The 23,086-nt window shown below is 35.8% G+C and overlaps 1 protein-coding gene across 1 annotated transcript in view; it reads left to right on the forward strand.

The window, feature by feature from the left end:
• LOC115430445 (anthrax toxin receptor 2-like) overlaps window positions 1–17,076 on the forward strand; it is a 58,843-nt gene extending 41,767 nt beyond the window's left edge. The window contains exons 13-17 of the mRNA XM_030150454.1: window positions 34–84; window positions 3,191–3,286; window positions 8,029–8,202; window positions 10,764–10,844; window positions 16,927–17,076. Of these exons, the coding sequence (XP_030006314.1) occupies window positions 34–84; window positions 3,191–3,286; window positions 8,029–8,202; window positions 10,764–10,844; window positions 16,927–16,965 (441 nt within the window). The 3' untranslated portion in view covers window positions 16,966–17,076. The remainder of the gene's footprint in view (window positions 1–33; window positions 85–3,190; window positions 3,287–8,028; window positions 8,203–10,763; window positions 10,845–16,926) is intronic.
• Window positions 17,077–23,086: the final 6,010 nt, after the last annotated feature.

The following is a 23,086-nucleotide window of genomic DNA, read 5'->3' on the forward strand; positions in this document are numbered from 1 at the left end:
TGTTTTATTCCTTTGTCCTGTTCTTGGTCCCAGGTGATCAGAGACCCTCCTCCCTCTAGACCCCCTCCTCCTCTACCTGTCATGGTATGTAGACGCTTCAGGGGGGTGTAATAAAGTACATTTAACCCAGATATTTGCAGTATTTGTACTTTACTTGGCTCTGGTCTTAAATTGAGGGATTAACCCGTAAAGACCCAGTGTTACTTTTGTGTCAGTTCCCAAAGGAATTTTTCTCTCTATTTAACTTTTCTTAGGTGATTTATCACCATTTATTATAATATTATCCTCTGTATTTGGCATTTTTCACTGTAAATCATGTATTTTCCTAGATTTAATTTCATATCTCCGCTATAGTCCCAGTGACGAGTATACCTGCACAGGCTTTCTAGAGCAGTTAGTGCATACATAGCCTCGTCACCTTGTGTCCTCTTATACTTTACTAATAGAATATTCCAGCTCCAGCACCTCTCATTTAAGAGGGCTATGGGAGAAAGAATTGGGGATTGAAATAAATGATGAGGGCTGGGACAACATATGGAGGAGTGCGAATTCCTTAACCCTTTCATGCACGAATTATGAGAACCTTAGTCAAGATTTTTTTTTTCAGTGTTTAGCCATGAAAAAAACAATGCGATTGAGTTTTTTTTTTTTTTCCTATGGAGTTACAAAAATATCCATGCATTTGATTTTTGAAGTAAAGAAACGTGTTTAAAACCCAATATCAGAAAGTGATATGAAAACTATGAAATAAAAACATTTTTAATGCTGCTAATCTGATGTCTTCTCACATTTTAACATGTTCTAATGCTAGTAATTACTCACTTCAGGGAGATAATATGCAAAAAAAAAAAACCTTCTTGTCTAACAAATAACAACTGATTTACACTCAAACATGTTACTGCAGATCAGGTTTATCAAGAACAGTAAAGTTACAGTAATGATCTGAATTTCAGTGTATGGGATGGTACATAAGCGTCCACTGTGTTGGCTGATATGGAACTAAAACAACAAAACCCATTAATATATAAGAGAACAGCTGGAGAAGAACTATCCACTCCAGTGGACAGTGCATGAAAGGGTTAAGTGTCTGTAATCGAGTAAAAGCTATGCAACTTAAAATCTTACATCGTGTGCATATTTCTCCCTCTCAACGTCATAAATTTAATTCAGACCTTTCTCCGTTATGTCCCAAATGTAAAATTGACATGGGCACCCTTACAGGGCGGGGAAGCAAAATTTACAATGAACATTTAGTTGTTTTTTCTCAGCAGGCACTACGTCAATTGTTTTGAAACCAAACATATATTGATGTCATAATCATACCTAACACTATTATCCATACCTTTTTTCAGAAACTTTTGCCCATATGAGTAATCAGGAAAGCAAATGTCAAAGAGTGTGTGATTTGCTGAATGCACTCGTCACACCAAAGGAGATTTCAAAAATAGTTGGAGTGTCCATAAAGACTGTTTATAATGGAAAGAAGAGAATGACTATGAGCAAAACTATTACGAGAAAGTCTGGAAGATACTATTAAAGAAGAATGGGAGAAGTTGTCACCCCAATATTTGAGGAACACTTGCGCAAGTTTCAGGAAGCGTGTGAAGGCAGTTATTGAGAAAGAAGGAGGACACATACAGGGTGGGGAAGCAAAATGTACAATATTTTGAAGCAGGGATTGAAAGACAGTGTATGACCAATTAGTTCATTGAAAGTCATGAGAATTTATTTGCCATAAGAAAATTTCCATAATAGAAAATGTTTTTATTCTATGTGTCCTCCTTCTTTCTCAATAACTGCCTTCACACGCTTCCTGAAACTTGCGCAAGTGTTCCTCAAATATTGGGGTGACAACTTCTCCCATTCTTCTTTAATAGTATCTTCCAGACTTTCTGGTAATAGTTTTGCTCATAGTCATTCTCTTCTTTCCATTATAAACAGTCTTTATGGACACTCCAACTATTTTTGAAATCTCCTTTGGTGTGACGAGTGCATTCAGCAAATCACACACTCTTTGACGTTTGCTTTCCTGATTACTCATATGGGCAAAAGTTTCTGAAAAGGTATGGATAATAGTGTTAGGTATGATTATGACATCAATATATGTTTGGTTTCAAAACAATTGATGTCGTGCCTGCTGAGAAAAAACAACTAAATGTTCATTGTAAATTTTGCTTCCCCACCCTGTAGAATAAAAACATTTTCTATTATGTCAATTTTCTTGTGGCAAATAAATTCTCATGACTTTCAATAAACTAATTGGTCATACACTGTCTTTCAATCCCTGCCTCAAAATATTGTAAATTTTGCTTCCCCACCCTGTACTCATTGTTATTGGTCGTGTAGGAAAATTCAACATTTTTGGCATGTTGTAAAATGTGAACTGGATAAAATATTATCTGTTAGTACTGAACGTAATCCATTGACCATGTTGCTTGGAATGACAGATGTCACAATCATCGGAAAATATAAAAGACAACTCTATAGGATGCTCACATTTTGTGCGAGGAAATGTATTCTTTTGAATTGGATCACAGATAAAGCACCTACTAAAACTCAATGGCATCGGACAGTACTTGAATATTTACCCCTGGACTATTTAACCAGTCTGTTACACAGCAAAGATGAAGTGTTCCATAAAACTTGGAACCCCTTTATGTCATATATTGGTCTGGACATTTTAGCCCTTTTCCATAGAGGAATAATGTGAACTCATGTTGCTGTCATAGTTTTTTTTTTTTAAATGGACTGACTGAGTTTTCCACCTCCTTCTGATTTGTGCCGGAATGTTCTGTTCTGTTTGTTGTCTCTTTCTTTTCTACAAACAAAAAAACCCAATAAATATATATTGGAAAAAAAAAAACAAAACTCGTCACCTTGTTACCCTTGGGTGTATGCCGCAAGGTATGGGAGCACAGGTTTCTTAAGCCCTGGTTTTGGGGTTTGCCATCTCCAGACCAGACTATAATGGGGGGTGGTTCTCATCCCATTTTGTAGCTTAGTTTTCAATCTTGGGAGAAAAAAAAACGTACAAACTTTTAAGTATTAATTTTCTTTTCAGTTTGGTTTAATTTTCAGTGTAAGTATCTGTAACATTTTGCACGAATAAGAGTCTGTTGGACAGTAGAGAAGTGCAGTTATGTATAATTTTATAAATGTATGTTCCTTTGTTTCTAAAATGATTTTGAAGGAGCCAGAAGAAGATCCTTTACCCAAACATAAGTGGCCTACGGTTGATGCTTCGTACTATGGAGGCAGAGGTCCAGGAGGGATCAGACGCATGGAGGTACATTCAAATGAGTAGAAAAATTAACATTAATTATTAGGCCTGTAACAGTACACGTACCGAGCCGAACCATTTCGGTACACACCTGTTCGGTTCGGTACACAGCTGTACCGAAACGGCACAATATGATGAGAAAAAGAAAAAGGAATGAAAGACGTCGTTCAACGCGGAACTTTAAATCCGCTCAAGTTTCACACGGACTTAATAAAGGAGCACACATTGACCCGAAATATGAAATAGCAGTTGATATAAGGTTAAAAAAAGAACAACAAATATGATGTGAACCTGGAAGGAAGAGACTGAAGACCCTCCACCATCAGTACAGTCCAGTTTGGATCAGTTCAGGTTCAGGTGAAAGACAACAACGAGGAAAGAGACGTGAATAAGACAGACGCTGTTTGGCCCCTAGGAACTACGGTAGTTCTAAAACACTTACACTAGCTCTGTCTGTCTGTCTGTCTGTCTGTGTGTCTGTCTGTCTGTCTGTCTGTCTGTCTGTCACGCACACTGTATAATAGAGGAATAAATAGAACGTTGAAAGTATGTAAAGTTTCACTTTTGTTTCACGGCAGCGTTTGTTATGTTAGTTATGGACCGAACCCCCAGGTACATAACTGCGCACACCCCCTACTCCCCAGCTCCGACAAAAAAAAAAAAATCCCCCGTGCACGCAGGCATGCACAAATACACACAGTGTTCTAAACAGTTTGTTCTCTGTCCTAAAATAAATAATTTGGTTTGTTGTGTTGTCAGTGTTTCTCTTCAGTTTGTTTCAACAGAATACCAGTTTACCCTCTTGTTAATGTTGCACTTCATGTGGAATTTTTTTGTTATTTTTATGCAGAATGTGAACTGACAGAACTGTGATTAGATTTTTCTTGTTTGTTCGAAACTACCTTTCAGGGAGAAGTGTAATACTAATGTTTAAAATACATTTAGTAATATTAATAATTTATTTTCTATTTGATTTGTAGCAGCAGAATTATATTATTCCTGTTTTTCTATATTCTATTGTCTCTAAAAATTGGCGGAAAAATGTTTAAAAAATTCATAAATGCATTAATAGACATTTTGAGGGGTTTTCTTTCTTCTCGTACCGAACCGAAAAAAAAAAAAAAACGAACTGTGGCTTTGAAAACCGAAAACGTACCGAACCGAAAATTTTTTGTACCGTTACAGGCCTATTAATTATACTTTTTCACATTAATAGCTTTGTATTTTTTTAAACATCCATTCATTGTGACAGCATTGTAGCTTTTTGTCTGTTCTTCTGCATGAACCAATGTGCTCTGACTGGTTATTACTGTGGCGTCTGTTTAGTTTGTTGGTTAAACCTCTCACTTGCATCTTCTTTATTTTTTTTAACCCCTGGTAGGTGTGATGGGGAACTATTTAGACTTCCAGATTTTTACACTGGAAAAAATCTAAATCTTACCAAGTGTATTTTTCCCATTTCTAGTCCAAATATCTTATCAAACTTAAAATAAGACAGAATCACCCAAAACAGGGGTGTCACACTCATTTTCTTTCAGGGGCCACTGTCAGCCCAGTTGGATCTCCAGTGGGCCGGACCAGTAAAATAATAACAGTGAAAAAAGTAAAATCTATTATGATCAGGTTTACATCTACAAAGTTTCCTTAAAAATCTGAATAACAATGAACAAGTTGAATTGTCTTAAGAAAAACAAGTGCATTTTTAACAATATTATGCCTCGGTTTATCAGTTTATCATTTACACATGTGCATTACAATCACACAAAACATTTAGTAACAGGCAGAATATTGGTAAAATTGCATTTACTTTTCTTAAGACGTTTCCGTTTGTTCATATTTGTTCAGGTTATTCACATTTTTTGTAAAAGTATAGTTGGGTAATGTAAACATTTTCATGTAATTTAACTTTTTTACACCAAAAAACAAAGAGAAAATTTGGGGTTGTCATTATTTATAGGTTATTCTGATAATATTTTACTGGTCTGACCCACTTGAAATCTAACTGTAACTGTAATCAGACTGTATGTGGAACCTGAATTAAAATGATTTTGACACCACTGATTATTAATATCTTCAGTGTAATTTTTGCATTTCACAAATTCATCCCGCGGGCTGGATTGGACCCTTTGGCGGGCCGGATTTGGCCCCCGGGCTGCATGTTTGACACCTGTGACCTAAAGAGTAACTTTTCAGTGAGATATAAGAACAGATTTTTAGACAATAGATCTGGAAAATCTTATTTCAAGAAATCTCACCAAGATAATTTTCACTTGTTCCATTGGCAGATTTTTTGTTGCTTAATTCAAGATTTTTTTTGCTTAATTCAAGTTCCTCTTTGGGTAATTATGTCTAATTGTCTTAAGTGTGATGAGATATTTGGACTACAAATGAGAAGAATGCACTTGGTAAGATTTAGATTTTTGCAGTGTACTTTTTATTTCACTCCATGAGCTGCACACTCAGACTTCTCTGAAAAGTGCTATCCATTTGTATATAATATTGCACACAAATTGCATTCAAACTGTGTGGTCAGTGTATCTTTTGGTAATTGGATTGTCTTTTCAGAAACAAAAGAAACTTTTTCAGTGTCAAAACAGATTAACCAAATTTAACAAACGGATTGATTTTTGTTTTCTCTTTCTAATAACAAAAAATAAAGTTACTACCTGACAGGAATGGAAAAACAGTCCAAAAACGGCTGACTGGATGTTGTCATTTTTAAGGAAAGAGCGCTAATGCCATCGAGGTCATAAACAGAGACCATCCACAGACTGTGCTGCACCTCTTTGTTCATACACCAAGAAACTGTAGAAGGACTTCAGCAGATTTATTATTGACCATATTTTCAGAGATTTTGTCATATCGTGAAAAAAAATGTATTATTTTGTTTTTACAGATACCCCAAAAAGGAAAAAAAAAAATTTTTTAATAATAAATACACTGAACAAAAATATAAACGCACCACTTTTGTTTTTGCTCCCATTTGTCATGAGCTGAACTCAAAGATCTAAAACTTTTTCTATGGACACAAAAGGCCTATTTCTCTCAAATATTGTTCATAAATTTGTCTAAATCTGTGTTAGTGAGCACTTCTCCTTTGTCCTTTGCTGAGATAATCCATCCACTTCACAGGTGTGGCATATCAAGATGCTGATTAGACAGCAGGATTATTGCACAGGTGTGATTTAGGCTGGCCACAATAAAAGGCCACTCTAAAATGTGCACTTTTACTGTATTGGGTGGTCCAGGGGGGTCAGAAAACCAGTCAGTATTTGGTGTGACCACCATTTTCCTCGCACAGTCTTCTTCATGAATTCTCTGAAACAGCTTTGGAGATGGCTTATGGTAGAGAAATGAACATTCAATTCACAGGCAAAAGCTCTGGTGGAGATTCCTGAAGTCAGCATGCCAATTGCATATTCCCTCAAAACTTGTGACATCTGTGGTATTGTGCTGTGTGATAAAACTGCACATTTTGGAGTGGCTTTTTATTGTGGCCAGCCTAAGTCACACCTGTGCAATAATCCTGCTGTCTAATCAGCATCTTGATAGGCCACACCTGTGAGGTGGATGGATTATCTCAGCAAAGAAGAAGTGTTCACTAACACAAATTTAGACAGATTTGTGAACAATATTTGAGAGAAATAAACCTTGTGTGTACACAGAAAAAGTTTTAGATCTTTGAGTTCAGCTCATGAAAAATGGGAGCAAAAACAAAAGTGGTGCGTTTATATTTTTGTTCAGTGTAATTTAATTCTCTTACTTGCAAAATTTTTCCTTCACAAATGTAAGTTCTGTAACACAAAACCAAATATTCTTTATTTTTTGAAAGATGCTGAACTTTATTTAAAGCTTTTAGATGAACCTGGAAACAAAAAGGCAATAAAAACCAACAGTATTTGTTCTGATTTAGACATTGTATTTTAATAACTATATAATCCATCCCCATGGCAAACTTGTTATTTTCTTGTTGTATACACTGACTGTATACTTTACCTTTTTGCATAAAGATTTAATGAAAAAAAAAAAACCTAGGTCACAAAGATTCTTACGAATGACAGGTTTGTACAAATCTTCCAGTTTGTACGAAATCTGGAGTTCGTAGACATTCGTGGAGGGAGCATGTCTGCGATGTCCAGATTTCGTACAAACTGGAAGATTCGTACAAACCCATCGTTCCTAAGAATCTTTGTGACCGAGGCATTAGCGCTCTTTCCTTAAAAATCACATCTGGTCTCAGAAAATGACAAATCCGTTTTCTATTTCTGTCAGATAGTAACTTTCTTTTTTGTTATTAGAAAGAGAAAACGAAAATCAATCGTTTTTTTAAATTTAGTTAATCTGTTTTGACACTGAAAAAGATAAAAAACCTCGAAATTCAATTTTAAGTTTTGCATTTTAAAACAAAAATCAATTAAGCACTAGTTTTTATTTTGTTTCTGAAAACAAAATCCACTTACCAACAGATACACGGACCCTGTACACAGTGTTTTTACATTTCCTTCTTCCATACGATGTACATGTTCTTATAGTGTGTTTTATATTTTTATCTGAACATTTAAAGACAGAAATTTTTGTTACGTGCACATAATGACAAACATTCTTGAATCTTGAGTCTTCTGGTCAAATATTCAATGATTACAAAAGGAAAACAAAAATAAACACAATAAGGCTTTTCTCTTGCAGCTGAAAAATGCACTAAAGTTAAGGAAATGTGTTTGTGTGTTGGTTTATTCAACCCCCGGCAGGTGCGATGGGGGGGTAAGGGGTCCACAGAGGAGGGGTCTCGGTTAGAGAAGGCTAAAAATGCAGTGGTCACCATGCCGGAGGAAGTCGACGAACCCATCATCCCCCGACCCCCACCGAGACCCCCCCCGGTTTTACACCCTCCCCCACAGTCCAAATGGTACACTCCGATCAAGGTGAGACCCCGAAAAATCTGAATCTGTCCAACGTCTACCTCACATACACAGTGAAGTACAGTAGTATGAAGTGTTTGTACAGCACAGGTGTCAAACATGCGGCCCGGGGGCCTAATCTGGCCCACCAAAGGGTCTAATCCGGCCTGTGGGATGAATGTGTGAAATGCAAAAATTACACTGAAGATATTAACAATCTGTGGTGTTCAAATCATTTTATTTCAGGTTCCATACAGACTCATATAAACCAATTAGATCTCAGTTGGATCAGACCAAAAAAACCACTATCATAATAACCTATAAATAATGACAACTGCAGATTTTATCTTTTTTTTAATTGAAAAAAAAAGTAAAGTTACATGAAAATATTTACATTAACAAACTATCCTTTTACAAAAATGTGATTACCTGAACAAATATGAACAACGTGAAATGTCTTGAGAAAAGTAAATGCAATTTTATCCATATTCTACCTGTTACTAAATGTTTTGTGCATTTGTAATTATAATGTAAGTTTTAATGCACATGTGTGAATGATAAACTGATGCAGAATATGGTTAAAACTGCACTTGTTTTTCTTAAGACATTTCGAGTTGTTCACGTTATTCAGATTTTAAAGGAAACTTTGTAGATGTAAACAACATCATAATGTAATTTTACTTTTTTCACTGGTATTATTTTACTGATCTGGCCCACTTGACATCATATTGGGGTGAATGTGGAACTGAACTAAAATGAGTTTGACACCCCCATTGTACAGTGTCCACAGTGTCTTTACAATTTAAAACATTTATTACAAAAGCATTTGATGAGTTCTGTTCATCAGATTTGTTCTGTGTACTCAGTGGTTGTCAGCGTTTTTAATCACATTGCGGATCATGTGCAGTCGAATCATTGGTCCATTTTTCTTCACTGGTTCTTCTTCTTCTCAAGCATCCGAAACTTTTAATAACTTCTGATCCACTAATCCTATCTATCCATGTAAATATTTGGTGTAAAATTCAGATTCTCATCTTTTCATAGTCATCTAATATGACCCATCTGGACGTTTAGAGGCTCTGTAGTTACCATGGAAACACCTTTGCAGTTTGACAAAATGACAGTGGATGTAAATGCTTGTTTTTCTGTTTCGTTCATACATATTTTCATGTATTTTACTGAAATTACACTTTTTATTCAGTTTTGTTGGTTTTGATATAATAACGTCTGAGCTTTTACAAACATCTATGTGGTCAGTAAATTAAATATAGGAAAATACCTGATTTTCACTGAAAAATGCAAAATGCAGAAGATAATGTCCAGGGTGTCCACAAAGTATCTTTACAATTTAAAAAAATATTTTTAGACTGGCTATGTGTCAGCACAACTGGATGAATTTTCAACCAACCATCATTTTCCAGGTAGATGGTGCACCACCACACTACTGTGTATCAGTGTGAAACTGGTCCTAAAAACAGGACATGAGGCTAAAAATTCAACCCAGATGTAGACGAATGTTATGAAGCAGGTTTGGAAGCACTTTGGGTCTATTTAAAAAGTAAATATTTACTGAGGTAAAAGAGAAACTATTTTTCAGATAAAACACATTTTTACATTTTTACCTCTGCTAAGGAACAGTGGAGGTTATGTTTTCATCTGGCTTTGTTTGTTTGTTTGTTTGTTTGTTTGTTTGTTTGTCTGTTAGCAAGATAATTTAAAAAAGTTATGGAGGGATTTGGATGAAATTTTCAGGAAATGTTGATACTTGCACAAGGAAAAGGAAAAAATGATAAAATTTTGGTGGTGATGAGGGGGGGGCTGTCTTGGCAGAGGTCTGCGCTCTCTAAGTGCTTTTCTCGTTTTACATTATATTTAATACAAAAAAACACGGTCAAAAGGACACGAAAATTACGTGCTAATTTTTTTTTTTAATATCTCTTTATTCTCTCACAGGTACATTTTGGGAATCAAACTAATTATGAAAAACAGTTTCACAAAAATGACCGCTGTTGCAAAATCACTCATGATTTATTTGTGTTTAAATGTTCAGGTTCCGCATGTAACACTAGTGGACACGACGGGTTCCCCACCAAACCTGGAATGAGACTGAGATTGATGAAAAACCTACATGTGTGGATTAGAAAAACCACTCGGATCGACACATTTAACACACTGTCTTTATTTATAGTCTATAGAAGACCATTTACACACATGTTCACATCTAATGCACTGACACCCAGGGAGATTTAATGTCCATATTTGGGTCCTATTTTTGGCCCCAATATTTGATTAAAAATTCATTTATCATGGGATGGCTCAGAACAAGAGTATAATTTTTTTTTGCATTTATCTGAGGTCATCATTAGGTCTATCCTGGGGGGGAATATGTCTACATTTACCTTTTTATTATTGGGTCTAAAAAAGTTGGTGCCAGATACCAAAATAAACCCAGTTTCATAGAAAAACCCAATTTGCTTTTGTAATAAATGTGTTTATTTGTAAAAACACTTTGTGGACACCCTGTATGTTCTTCTTAGTCTATTTGTGCTTTTCGACAGTCTTTAATAGTTTGACTTAACTTTCAGGGGCGTTTTGATGCACTGATGGCGTTACTGCGGAGACAATACGACAGAGTGGCAATTATGAGGCCGACACCTCAGGACCAGGTAGGAATCGTACCCTTTAGCCCTATCACCCCGACCGCGGGCCTAAAAAATTATATTACTATTCATCTACTATAAAAATATAATAAATCAGGACAATGGATGTTTTTTTTTCAACTTTTGCTCAAAGTTTAGACCCTAATGTGAATAAAAGTACATCAAAAGTGTATTTTAGTGCAAACTTTAATGTTCAAACATGATTTTTAATCTTTGTGGGGTGAAATATACGCTATTAAAAATCTCCGACACGAACAATTAATTTATGCATATCATCGTCAGTCCAGCTGAAAAAAAAACAGGCAAGGATAAAAACTGATAATTTCTCTTTTAGTTTGTTACAGTTTACTCAGGCGTAGTAGTAGATACAATATTTTAGACAATGGGAACAGATTCTGTGAGGTCTCTAAATGTCCGTAGACACCAAGAACATCCATATGAACCTTATTATTATGAAGTAATTCTTCATTTACTTTGGGTATGTCTGTTTAGGTGTTTTTCCCCTGAAAATATGGTCAGGGTTTAACAGGTTAAATGAAACTCAGAGGTAGATGACGAACCGGTATCTCAAATGATTTGTCCCATCTGCCGTTAAGTTTTTAAATAGCCTGTAGACGAGCCTGTTGGGAACAGTGCACCGTTAACTATGATGACTTATTTATTTATTGTATTTATTTTACTATGTGAGACTGATTGTTTTGGTGATATGTGAGATCAAGGGAGTAGGTTTGATTCTGACATTGGTGGGGACACAAAAGTGCTCAAAGGCAGCACTCCTGAAAGTTGATGTTTTTTTGCATTTGCAATCATAATTTCACGTCATGTACAGGGTGGGGAAGCAAAATTTACAATGAACATTTAGTTGTTTTTTCTCAGCAGGAACTACGTCAGTTGTTTTGAAACCAAACATATATTGATGTCATAATCATACCTAACACTATTATCCATACCTTTTCAGAAACTTTTGCCCATATGAGTAATCAGGAAAGCAAACGTCAAAGAGTGTGTGATTTTCTGAATGCACGCGTCACACCAAAGGAGATTTCAAAAATAGTTGGAGTGTCCATAAAGACTGTTTAGAATGGAAAGAAGAGAATGACTATGAGCAAAACTATTACCAGAAAGTCTGGAAGATACTATTAAAGAAGAATGGGAGAAGTTGTCACCTGAATATTTGAGGAACACTTGCGCAAGTTTCAGGAAGTGTGTGAAGGCAGTTATTGAGAAAGAAGGAGGACACATAGAATAAAAACATTTTCTATTATGTCAATTTTCTTGTGGCAAATAAATTCTCATGACTTTCAATAAACCAATTGGTCATACACTGTCTTTCAATCCCTGCCTCAGAATATTGTAAATTTTGCTTCCCCACCCTGTAGAGCTGATCAAACGAGCAAACAAACATAGTCAGGAAAAAAATTCAGTAATTCACATGTTTATAATGAATATCTGAATATCTAAAGGCAATACAAGAATTTAATGCATTCTGCAAAGCTATTCTCATGACTAACATGTCCATTATGTTAAAGCAAAATTGATTTTATCAGATCTAGTATTTTACCTGTTCAAGGAACCATTTTTAATAAGACTGAGGGTCTACTTTTACCTGATGAAACACTGGACAGTTTTGCCCTGATTGATGCTCAGACACTTGGTAGAGTTTTCTCCCAAGTAAACCCAACCAACTGCCTTTTAGACCCAATTCCCACATCGCTTTTTAAGTTATTTTATGGATCCTTTGAAAGCGAGCTTTTAAACATTGTTAATTGTTGTCTTCAGACGGGCACCTTTCCTGCTGCCTTTAAAACGGCGGTGGTGAGGCCCCTTCTGAAGAAGAGCAACCTGGACCCAGACAATTTTAATAACTACAGACCCATATCCAACTTACCTTTTTTAAGCAAAATTATAGAGAAAGTTGTTTTCAATCAATTGAATGACTTTTTAAATAAAAATACCATTTTAGAAAAATATCAGTCTGGTTTTAGGATTAATCACAGTACGGAGACAGCTCTTTTAAAGATAGTCAATGATCTCAGGTGCAACTTGGACTCACACAAGATCTCAGTCCTGGTGCTACTGGATCTGAGCGCTGCTTTTGACACAGTAGATCACCCAATTCTTTTAAATAGACTGAGACACCTGGTGGGCCTCTCTGGTACTGTTTTTAACTGGTTTCAATCCTATCTCACAGACAGGAAATTTTTGGTAAGTATGGATACATGCTCTTCAGCGATCCATGAAATTAGATGTGGTGTGCCCCAAGGATCAATCTTAGGCCCCATACTTTTTAATTTATATATGCTCCCACTTGGGGATATCATCAGGAGACATGGCATCAACTTTCACAGCTATGCTGATGACACACAGCTGTATATTGCCATGTCTCCTGAAGACACTCGGCCAGTTGATGCCCTTTTTAACTGTATTTTAAATATTAAAACCTGGATGGCAGAAAACTTCTTACAGCTCAACCAGGGCAAAACTGAAGTTTTAGTTATCGGTCCTGAGGCTACGAGAGAGAAATACTTACCAAAATTACAAGCATACTCTTTCAACCCATCGGTACAAGTAAAAAACCTGGGTGTTATCTTTGACTCTGAGCTCACTTTCATCCCACACATTAAATCTATTGTAAAAACAGGTTTTTACCATCTTAAGAACATAGCCAGAGTTCGTCCAGTTCTCTCTCGAGCCAACACGGAGATGCTGATGCATGCTTTTATTTCCAGTAGGATTGACTACTGTAATGCCCTGCTTTCTGGTCTTCCCAAAGACAGAATCTCACAACTCCAACTTCTCCAAAATTCAGCCGCTCGAGTGCTGACGAAGACCAGAAGGCGGGCTCACATTACACCGGTTTTAAAATCACTGCATTGGCTCCCCGTGTGTTTCAGGATTGATTTTAAGGTCCTTTTAATAGTCTTTAAATGTCTTAATGGTCTTGCGCCTTCTTATCTTTTAGACTTGCTTTTACCTTATGAACCCTCGCGGACCCTGAGGTCCTCTGGCACTGGCCTTTTAACAGTTCCAAAAGCCAATACAAAAACCCATGGAGAGGCAGCTTTTCAGCATTATGCTCCTCGCCTCTGGAACAGCCTGCCAGGGAACCTCAGGGCCGCAGAGAATGTAGAAATTTTTAAAACCAGGCTCAAGACCCACCTTTTTAATTTGGCTTTTAACTGATGCTTCTGTTTTATCTACGCAAAGGTTTTATAGTTATATTTAATATATATATCTTAAGATTCTTTTAACCAGTGCTTCTGTTTTATCATTTTAATGTTTAATATTTTTATTATTTTCATATATGTCTTAAATTTAGCTTCTTTTAATCAGTTCTTTTATATCTTTTTAATGTTTCTTATTCTCCGGTGTTTCATCAGAGGGAGCCCTCCATGCCGGGGGGCGGCTGTGGACTCCGGGGGCTGTGGCGCCTTCTCTCACTGGGGTCCGCTCCTTTCTGGTGGGTGGGGGTCCCAGTTGGCCCTCTCCCGCTAGTTGGGATGCGGGGCTGTGTTGCTGGTGCCTGGTCGCCGGGGTCGGCGGCTGCCTCCTGGTGCGGATGGCTCCCTGAGACAGCGCCTCCTAAATTGATCTTTTACCTTTACTTGTACATTTTTGTTCTGGTCTACCCGTGCTCAGTCAGTCTTCTTAAGTATGTGTGAGCTTGTGGGTTTGCATGTATATGTGTGTGTGTGTGTGTGTGTGTGCGGGTGAGTGGGTGGGTGTGGGTGGGGGGCGGTACTGATTTTTAAACTGATATGTAAAGCACTTTGTGCTACAGTTTTTAATGTATGAAAAGTGCTATATAAATAAAGATTATTATTATTATTATTATTATTATTATTATTTAACCTCACCTGTGAATTTCCAGCCTCTCCTCCTCTACCTCCTCCCTCCTCTCTACTGTTTGTCACCTGACATAAATATGTTGATGCATGACATATGAACAGATTAGAGATACAATAATCATACAGTTTGATGGTACAGTTATTGCCTGAGCAAAAAAGGCTTTTAGTTTCAATTATTACATGTAATTTATTCCCCAAAAATATGGATAAAATCACATCTAGAATCACATTTACAATCTGAAGTTTTATTGTACAGGGGTTGGACAAAATAATGGAAACACCTTAAAAAATCAACAAAATATAATTTAATATGGTGTAGGTCCGCCTTTTGCGGCAATTACAGCCTCAATTCTCCGAGGTATTGATTCATACAACTTGTGAATTGTTTCCAAAGGAATTTTAAGCCATTCTTCAGTTAGAATACCCTCCAACTCTTTAGAGATGATGGCGGTGGAAATCGACGTCTTACTTGAATCTCTAAAACTGACCATAAATGCTCAATAATGTTGAGGTCTGGGGACTGTGCCGGCCATACGAGATGCTCAACTTCATTAGAATGTTCCTCATGCCATTCTTTAACAATTCTAGCTGTATGGATTGGGGCATTATCATCTTGACGTGAAGGTGTTTCCATTATTTTGTCCAACCCCTGTATTTTCCCCACAAATTTTCTTTATTTGTGTTTTTTAAACAGTTGCTCTCTTCCTACACTTCCCACATACATGAAAATAATAAGTAAAATAACTTTTAAGTGTATCTGTTTGGCATTAAATAGTGTCTTTTACTCAGTATCTGTGTTGAGCCTCTACAGTTCTATACCCTTGAAGTAACTTCCACTTTAACTCCTAAAGAAGTGTCTTATGACCACTTGTCTTTTCTTTGACATTCTTCAAATCCTAATTACCGAGCGCACACGCACAGGCGCGCACACACACACAAACAGACACATGTACAAATGTAAATGTAAATGACACCACCGATATTAAAATCCGTCTAGCTAACGTGACTCCGGCAGAACAAACGTCAAACATATTGATAATCTACGTTCGCGGTCCAACTAGCAGGTTCCTTTTACAAGTAGATGGAGTAACAGCGGGGACAGCCAATCACATGTACGTTAGCAAAACCAAAGAGCCAATTGGAGAGTGACATTTACGTTAGAGGCGGGACTTCTAGCAGAGACTGACTGTTAACCCTTTGTGTGCCATAATCATTGACTAAACACTACGGACAGTGGTTGTATTGATAGTGAGTACACAGTAGTGGCTGGATATCGGTAGGGACGTGTCCCTAGCGTCCCTATGCAATTCTACACCCCTGTGTGAGACATGTACAGGGGTTGGACAAAATAATGGAAACACCTTCACGTCAAGATGATAATGCCCCAATCCATACAGCTAGAATTGTTAAAGAATGGCATGAGGAACATTCTAATGAAGTTGAGCATCTCGTATGGCCGGCACAGTCCCCAGACCTCAACATTATTGAGCATTTATGGTCAGTTTTAGAGATTCAAGTAAGACGTCGATTTCCACCGCCATCGTCTCTAAAAGAGTTGGAGGGTATTCTAACTGAAGAATGGCTTAAAATTCCTTTGGAAACAATTCACAAGTTGTATGAATCAATACCTCAGAGAATTGAGGCTGTAATTGCCGCAAAAGGCGGACCTACACCATATTAAACTATATTTTGTTGATTTTTTAAGGTGTTTCCATTATTTTGTCCAACGCCTGTACACTTCTGTTGCAAATCAAATTGCCCTTAAGGGACATTAAAGATTTTTCAGTTCAATTCAGACACAGTGTTTCACAAAAACGACTCAAAACGGGCTGATTTAGGACCATTCAGCGTCTACTCTCATGGTTTTTCTTCTCGCTAGACTCCCCGCAGGGTCAGAGGACTGATGTAGTGCCAAAATATTCCATAAAAACGGCTCAATGCCTTTGACTTCACACTGATATGATTAGATAACAACAGCCCAGAAAGCCTCTGTAATTATCTCCTCATTTACAAATTACAGATGGTTTATCAAACTGCTGTAAATAATTATTGACGTGTCATCGCGGTGCATTCAGTTACTCATTAAACAGCTGAAATGACGCAGAACCTCTAATCTTTTTTCAACACTTTTTATCATTATCTCTGTTTTGTCGATGTGGTGTTAATTTTATGTGTATTTTGGCCACTGTATGTGTATTTCAGTGAAATAAAAGGCTTCTTGTGTGTTGATTTTTCCTCAGGGTCGCTGCATTAACTTCACCAGAGTTCAGAGTCACTGACGGTTACAAAACGAAGATCTACTTTTCACTGCTTTACTCTTATTTTGACCAAAGATAAAGTATTATATGCATGTTCTGATTCACTGTGCATTGTAAATAAATGTTTTTACTTATCTGGGGTTGGTGTGTCTTTTCTGCAACTTGTACTTTTTATATGTTTTTGTTTGAGAGTGTTTATAAGGACCAAAAAACAAAACGGCTAAAATTTACTTAGGGGGTCAAATGAGCGGCCATTGTTGTCAAAAAAAAAAAAAAAGTCGTCATAAATGCATAGAACTGTGTTGAAATAATGCTAATACATTTGTGCATAGACTACTGATATTGTTTGACAGTGGAAGCTATATTTTCAGAAATATTGGATTTTGAATAGCACGTGTATGTGAAAACTTTTGCTGGTGGACGGACGTGACATTACCCATGATGATCTGGTCAGTACCAGTACTTTATTAGGAATAAACTTATAGACTTACTATTGCTAATTCTCCTCTTATTCATAAATGTTAGTATTGTGGATCTAAAACAATAACAGCTGACACAAAAACACAAAATGTGTCAGTGGACGGATGTGACATGGTTGTTACAGATCCCATCATACTGATGCTCGGCAGCCATGTCACCGTTTACACTAATGATCCCTGTGCAAAAACTAGGATCAGAATTATTTATTGTATAGTTTATCATCATACTAAAGAGGAAATAACAATATAGAATTGTTATTTCTTTATAAAAATGCTTATTATTAGAAAACTGTTGATTTAAAAAGTGACGTGTGACTAGGGATGTAACGATTACTGGTATAATGATAAACCGCGGTAAAATTGCAGATGGTTAGTATTACTGTTTAAATTCTAATTAACATGATAACCGTGTTTGATTACCGCACTTTTCCAGAGAAAACACCTATGTAAAGATCTGCTTTTATGTCAAATATTGGAATATAGTTTTAGTTTATTACAATTTTAATGTCCTATATCTAATATTTAGAACCAATATTCACTTTTAAAGTCTTTGAAAAGCTTCGTTAAGCATCTGTGTGTTATTTATGCAATAAATTATATACAATTTTCAAATCAGATTTTATTTTTTTTGTGTGTGTTTTCTGTCCTTTTATGTTGATGTAGTAGGTTAAAGTGGATAAATAACAGGCAGATGATACAGATGAAGTTGTGCTGAAAAAAAAGATCCCAAACATGGGTATGGTAAACATTTGTTTATATAGTATATGACGGCAAAATCAAAAAGACTGAAAAACACCCAAAATAGGCTCAGACCACTGAAGGTTAATATTTGAATGTTTCTGCAACAGAAAGTGCATTGTGCCGATTATTTCATTTGTTTTTTTGTTGTTGTTTTTTTCAAAATACAACTTGGTTAAATTATTTCAGTGTGCGTATCAGTACTTTTTGAACATTTTGAGCACAATTTCAACAATACCACGATAATAATGATAACCGAGATAATTTTGGTCACAATAACCATGATATGAAATTTTCATATTGTTACATTCCTACGTGTGACATTCTTAATGTATGTATTGGTGTAACATAAGCAGGATGGATCAGCACCATACTCCATATTGAACCTGTAAAAATAAAATGTAGGATAGAATCTTGTAAGAAAAATTGTGGAATCTAAAAGAATAGAATATTTGTTTTTCAGGTAAATTCAGTTCAAATATAACTTGGCCATTTGTGACATGAAAATATAGCATGAATTGTGATGAAATTGGACATTTTTGACCTGAAAACATAGTTCATATGACCATCAACATGTTGCAACAGAACTGAAATCCTGTCAATTTGCAGAACTTGCATCCTTTGGGGATTCACTTCTATTGATTTCTTATGCACAAAGACATAAATAAGACCTGTAAGCAAATTTTAGCCCAAAACAAAACAAAACAAAACAAAAAAATTCAGATTCATTTGTTTATTTGAAAGAAAAAATATATATATTTCTCTTTTCACAAAGACCTTCACTACAAGTACCCTGACCGCTGACACAAATGTTACACAAAAAAGATCTTAAAAAGCTTACATGAAAAAACACTTCATAAAATGAGACGTAAAAAGAGCTTTTTACAGACACAGAAATGTAGCGTCACGTTCATACACAGGCGGATTTGGAAGGATCACGTCACGCTCACATCGTCACAGGTGAGATGAAGAAGGAGATGAGGTTCCTGTTTAAACTGATACAGCATATACGCTCCCACAACCCAAACACTTCTTAGTCACACACTGAGCTGGTGTACTTTTACACTTTTTGCCGATTGCTTACACACTTGGAAAAAAAACCCCAGAACCCTTATGTTTTGTCACCACGCTTTAACCCTTTCATGCACAAATGATGAGAACCTTAATCAAAATTTTTTCCTGAGTGTTTTTATTTCTCTTTAGGCATGAAAAAAAACAATGTGATTGAAAATTTTCTTCTGAAAAATAAATAAATAAAATAAAAATAATTTAAAAATGTTAAAAATACATTAAAAAAAAATAATAATAATAACGAAAAAAAAAAAAATTCCTATGAACCTATTTTTTGTATGGAGTTGCAAAAATGTCCACTCAGCTGGACACCATGCGTTTAATTTTTGAAGCAAAGAAACATGTATTTACTGAAAAACTGTGTGAAAACTATGGGGAGGGCTTGTGATTCTGGGGGTTTATGCTCAGGAGAGATCTGCATAATGTTACCAATTCATGTCAGAAAAGATATGTAGTGTCTTAAAACTTTAATAAAGATATGTGTAAAAAAAAAAAAAAAAAAAAAAAAAACGAAAAGAACAACAAAACCCATGAATATACAAGAGAACAGCTGTAGAATAGCTGTCCACTGTAGTGACCAGTATGCATGAAAGGGTTAAACCACGGGTGTCAAACATACAGATCGTGGACCTAACCTGGCCCGCCACAGAGTCCGATCCGGCCCCTGGGATAAATTTGTAAAACGCAAAAATGACACTGAAGATATTAATCCTTTTAGGTTCCACATTCAGCCCAAAATGATCTAAAGTGGAAACATATTCAACACAATATGTGAAAATCAAATGGGAAAAGGACAGCGCCACTATTATTACTGACGAAGACTGGCAAGGTTACTGTGCATCTGTGTGGAAATGCACAAACTCATATTCTTGGAGGGAATTCAGTTGGAAATGCTTGATTACCTCCGCCAAGGAGGTTGTGTTTTTGTCAGGGTTTGTTTGTTTGTTTGTCTGTTTGTCTGTCCGTTAGTGTGCAACATAACTCAAAAAGTTATGGACAGATTTTGATGAAATTTTCAGGGTTTGTTGGAAATGGGATAAGGAAGAAATGATTAACTTTTGGGGTTGATCCGGAAGAAATCCTGGATTCTGGATCACTTTGAAATTTTCATTAACATTGTGGTAAATGGGGCCAAAATTTTCGTTTCCCAATATCTCGCTTAATTATTGACCAAAACTCATGAAATTTAACTCAGGAATTGACAATGGGGTCCTCTATCACATTTCAAAGGCTGATCCGGATCTGATCCAGAAGGCGGATTTTATCTAATTTATATAAAAAATGGGGGTGCCCTTACTTTTTGGCCTACTGTGCCTTTAATATTAAAGGTAGAAATTTCTGACAAGCGCCATCGTGTAGCTCAGTCAGTTCCGCATCGGGAGTACGCCACCGGATTTCATGTAGCTTTAATACTTAAGGAGCTAGATCCAGAAGAAAACCGCCATTGCGAGAAATGTGATTTTCGTGAATAACTACTGAACTAATAAGGATATAATTATGAATCCAGTCGCTAATGGTATGTTTTCATGGTCAAGGAATCTTAAAATATAGGTCAAATAAATATGGGACTAATATTTATGGTGGAAATCACAATATGGGGGAATTGTGCAAATCTCATGCAGTTTGACTCAGGGATTTACAATGGGGTGTTCTATCAAATGGCAAAGACTGATCCGAATCTGATTTAGATTGCGGATTTTATCACAATTTATATGAGTGTTCTATCAAATGGCAAAGACTGATCCGGATCTTTTTAAAAAATAAATGTAGGATTTGTATCACCGATTATGTGGGGATTTTTTGCGCTTGGCGGAGGTCTGCGCTCTCCGAGTGCTTTTCTAGTTAGGTTTTTCATTACTCCTAAATAAAAAGGCCACTGTTGCGGGGAGGAGCTTCAGTGCTGGAGACAGCGTGGAAGCCAAGATGCCAATCACTGGCACATATTCTGGGACTGCCCAAAAATAAAACAATTTTGGAAGGATATACACAAAAATATAGAATATATACTTAATGTTACCTTACCTTTGGAATTTGCCACCTTAACCCATAAAGACCCAAAAAGCCACCGGTGTCACAAACCATCTACTTATATAAACTGTTTAATACCTGTTGATCCACTATTCCTATCAATACATGTCAATAATTGGTCTAAAATACAGTTTGTCATTTTCTCATGGTCATCAGATGTGACCCATTTGGACGTTCAGAGGCTCCGTAGTTACTGTGGAAACACCGTCATCTTCTACAACATTGATTCACCAGTAAAACTCATGGAGTTGGATCAATGACAGTGGGTGGAGACGCTGGGTTTATATTCAGTTAATGATAGATTTTGTTGAAAAAGTCATTTTGTCTTCAGTTTTCTCTGTTTTTGATATAACAACCCTCAACTTTAATCTGAGCTTTTTATGAACATCTACATAATCAGTGAATTAAATATAGAAAAATACATAATTATCACAAAAGGTCACAAGGTTCAGTTCTGGCACCCAAGTTATTTATACTTTATTTAAATGATATTTTTATGGCATCTAGTAAGTTAAAATTTACAATATTTGCAGATGATACTAATTTGCTTTATTCGGGAGAAAATATGAAACAAATATTAGAAATTGTGGAAAAGGAATTGGTCAAGTTAAAAAAAATGGTTTGACGTAAATAAGTTATCACTTAATGTAGATAAAACAAAATTTATGGTTTTTGGTGGTGCTAGGGGAAATTATGATATAGAACTGAAAATTAATGAAATTGAAAGGGTGTATGAAACAAAATTTTTGGGAGTGATTATTGACCATAAACTCTGTTGGAAACCACAAATGGAATATATCAAACGTAAAATGTCCAAGGCTGTTGCGATTCTTTATAAAACTCGGGACTTGTTAAGCAAAAAATGTTTGCATATGTTGTACTGTTCACTTGTAATGCCATATATGTCATACTGTGTGGAAATATGGGGCAATGTGTATAAAACTAATTTAGACCCGATAATTAAACTCCAAATAAAAGCTATTAGAGTCATAAACAAAGCTGGTTATCTCCAATCAAGTAATCCACTTTTTGTAGAATCTGGTTTATTAAAATTTTTTGATATTGTATATTTAAAAACAATGGAATTTATGTTTCGCGTTAAAAGTAAAAACCTTCCTTTTCGTATTCAGAAAATTTTTAAGTTAAGAGAAGGACATTATAATTTAAGAGGGATGTTTGTGTTTGAAAAATGTAAAGTAAGAACAAATGTTAAATATCACAGTGTTTCAGTTATTGGTGTCAAACTATGGAACGAACTGAAGGATGAAGTGAAATTGTGTAGCTCACTGTCGAGTTTCAAAAAGAATTCAATTTGTCAAATTATGAAGGGCTATGAAAGTAATATGATTACAAAATGACTTATAACACTGAATGTAGTATAATTTGTGTTTAAGTATTTACCTGCTGCAACTTCAGGTGTGGACTTGGACTAAGGATGTGAATAGGAGAAGCAGAAATAAGCCTCCGGCTTCAGCTTCTTCCTTTTTCAGTTACAAAATGTGTTAAGTTTATGTTTGTTTGGGTTTTTTTTTTTAATATGTATGTGTTTTGTTTTGTTGTTGTTGTTGTTTTTTTTTAAATATGTATGTGTTTTGTATTTTGTATTTAACTGAAATAAACATTCATTCATTCAAAAGAAGCACAAATACAGAGCCTAATGTTATAATAAATGGAGATAAATCACTTAAGAAAGGTTAAAATAAAGAGAAAAATTCATCTGTGAACTGCCACAAAAGTAGCACTGGGTCTTTATGGGTTAATTATGGGCAAAACTGAAATTTTAGTGAACAATGCCTACTTTTACAGAATTTTAATAACTGCTGGTA

This window comes from Sphaeramia orbicularis, chromosome 12, assembly GCF_902148855.1.
Source record: "Sphaeramia orbicularis chromosome 12, fSphaOr1.1, whole genome shotgun sequence".
NCBI classification, from domain to species: domain Eukaryota; kingdom Metazoa; phylum Chordata; class Actinopteri; order Kurtiformes; family Apogonidae; genus Sphaeramia; species Sphaeramia orbicularis.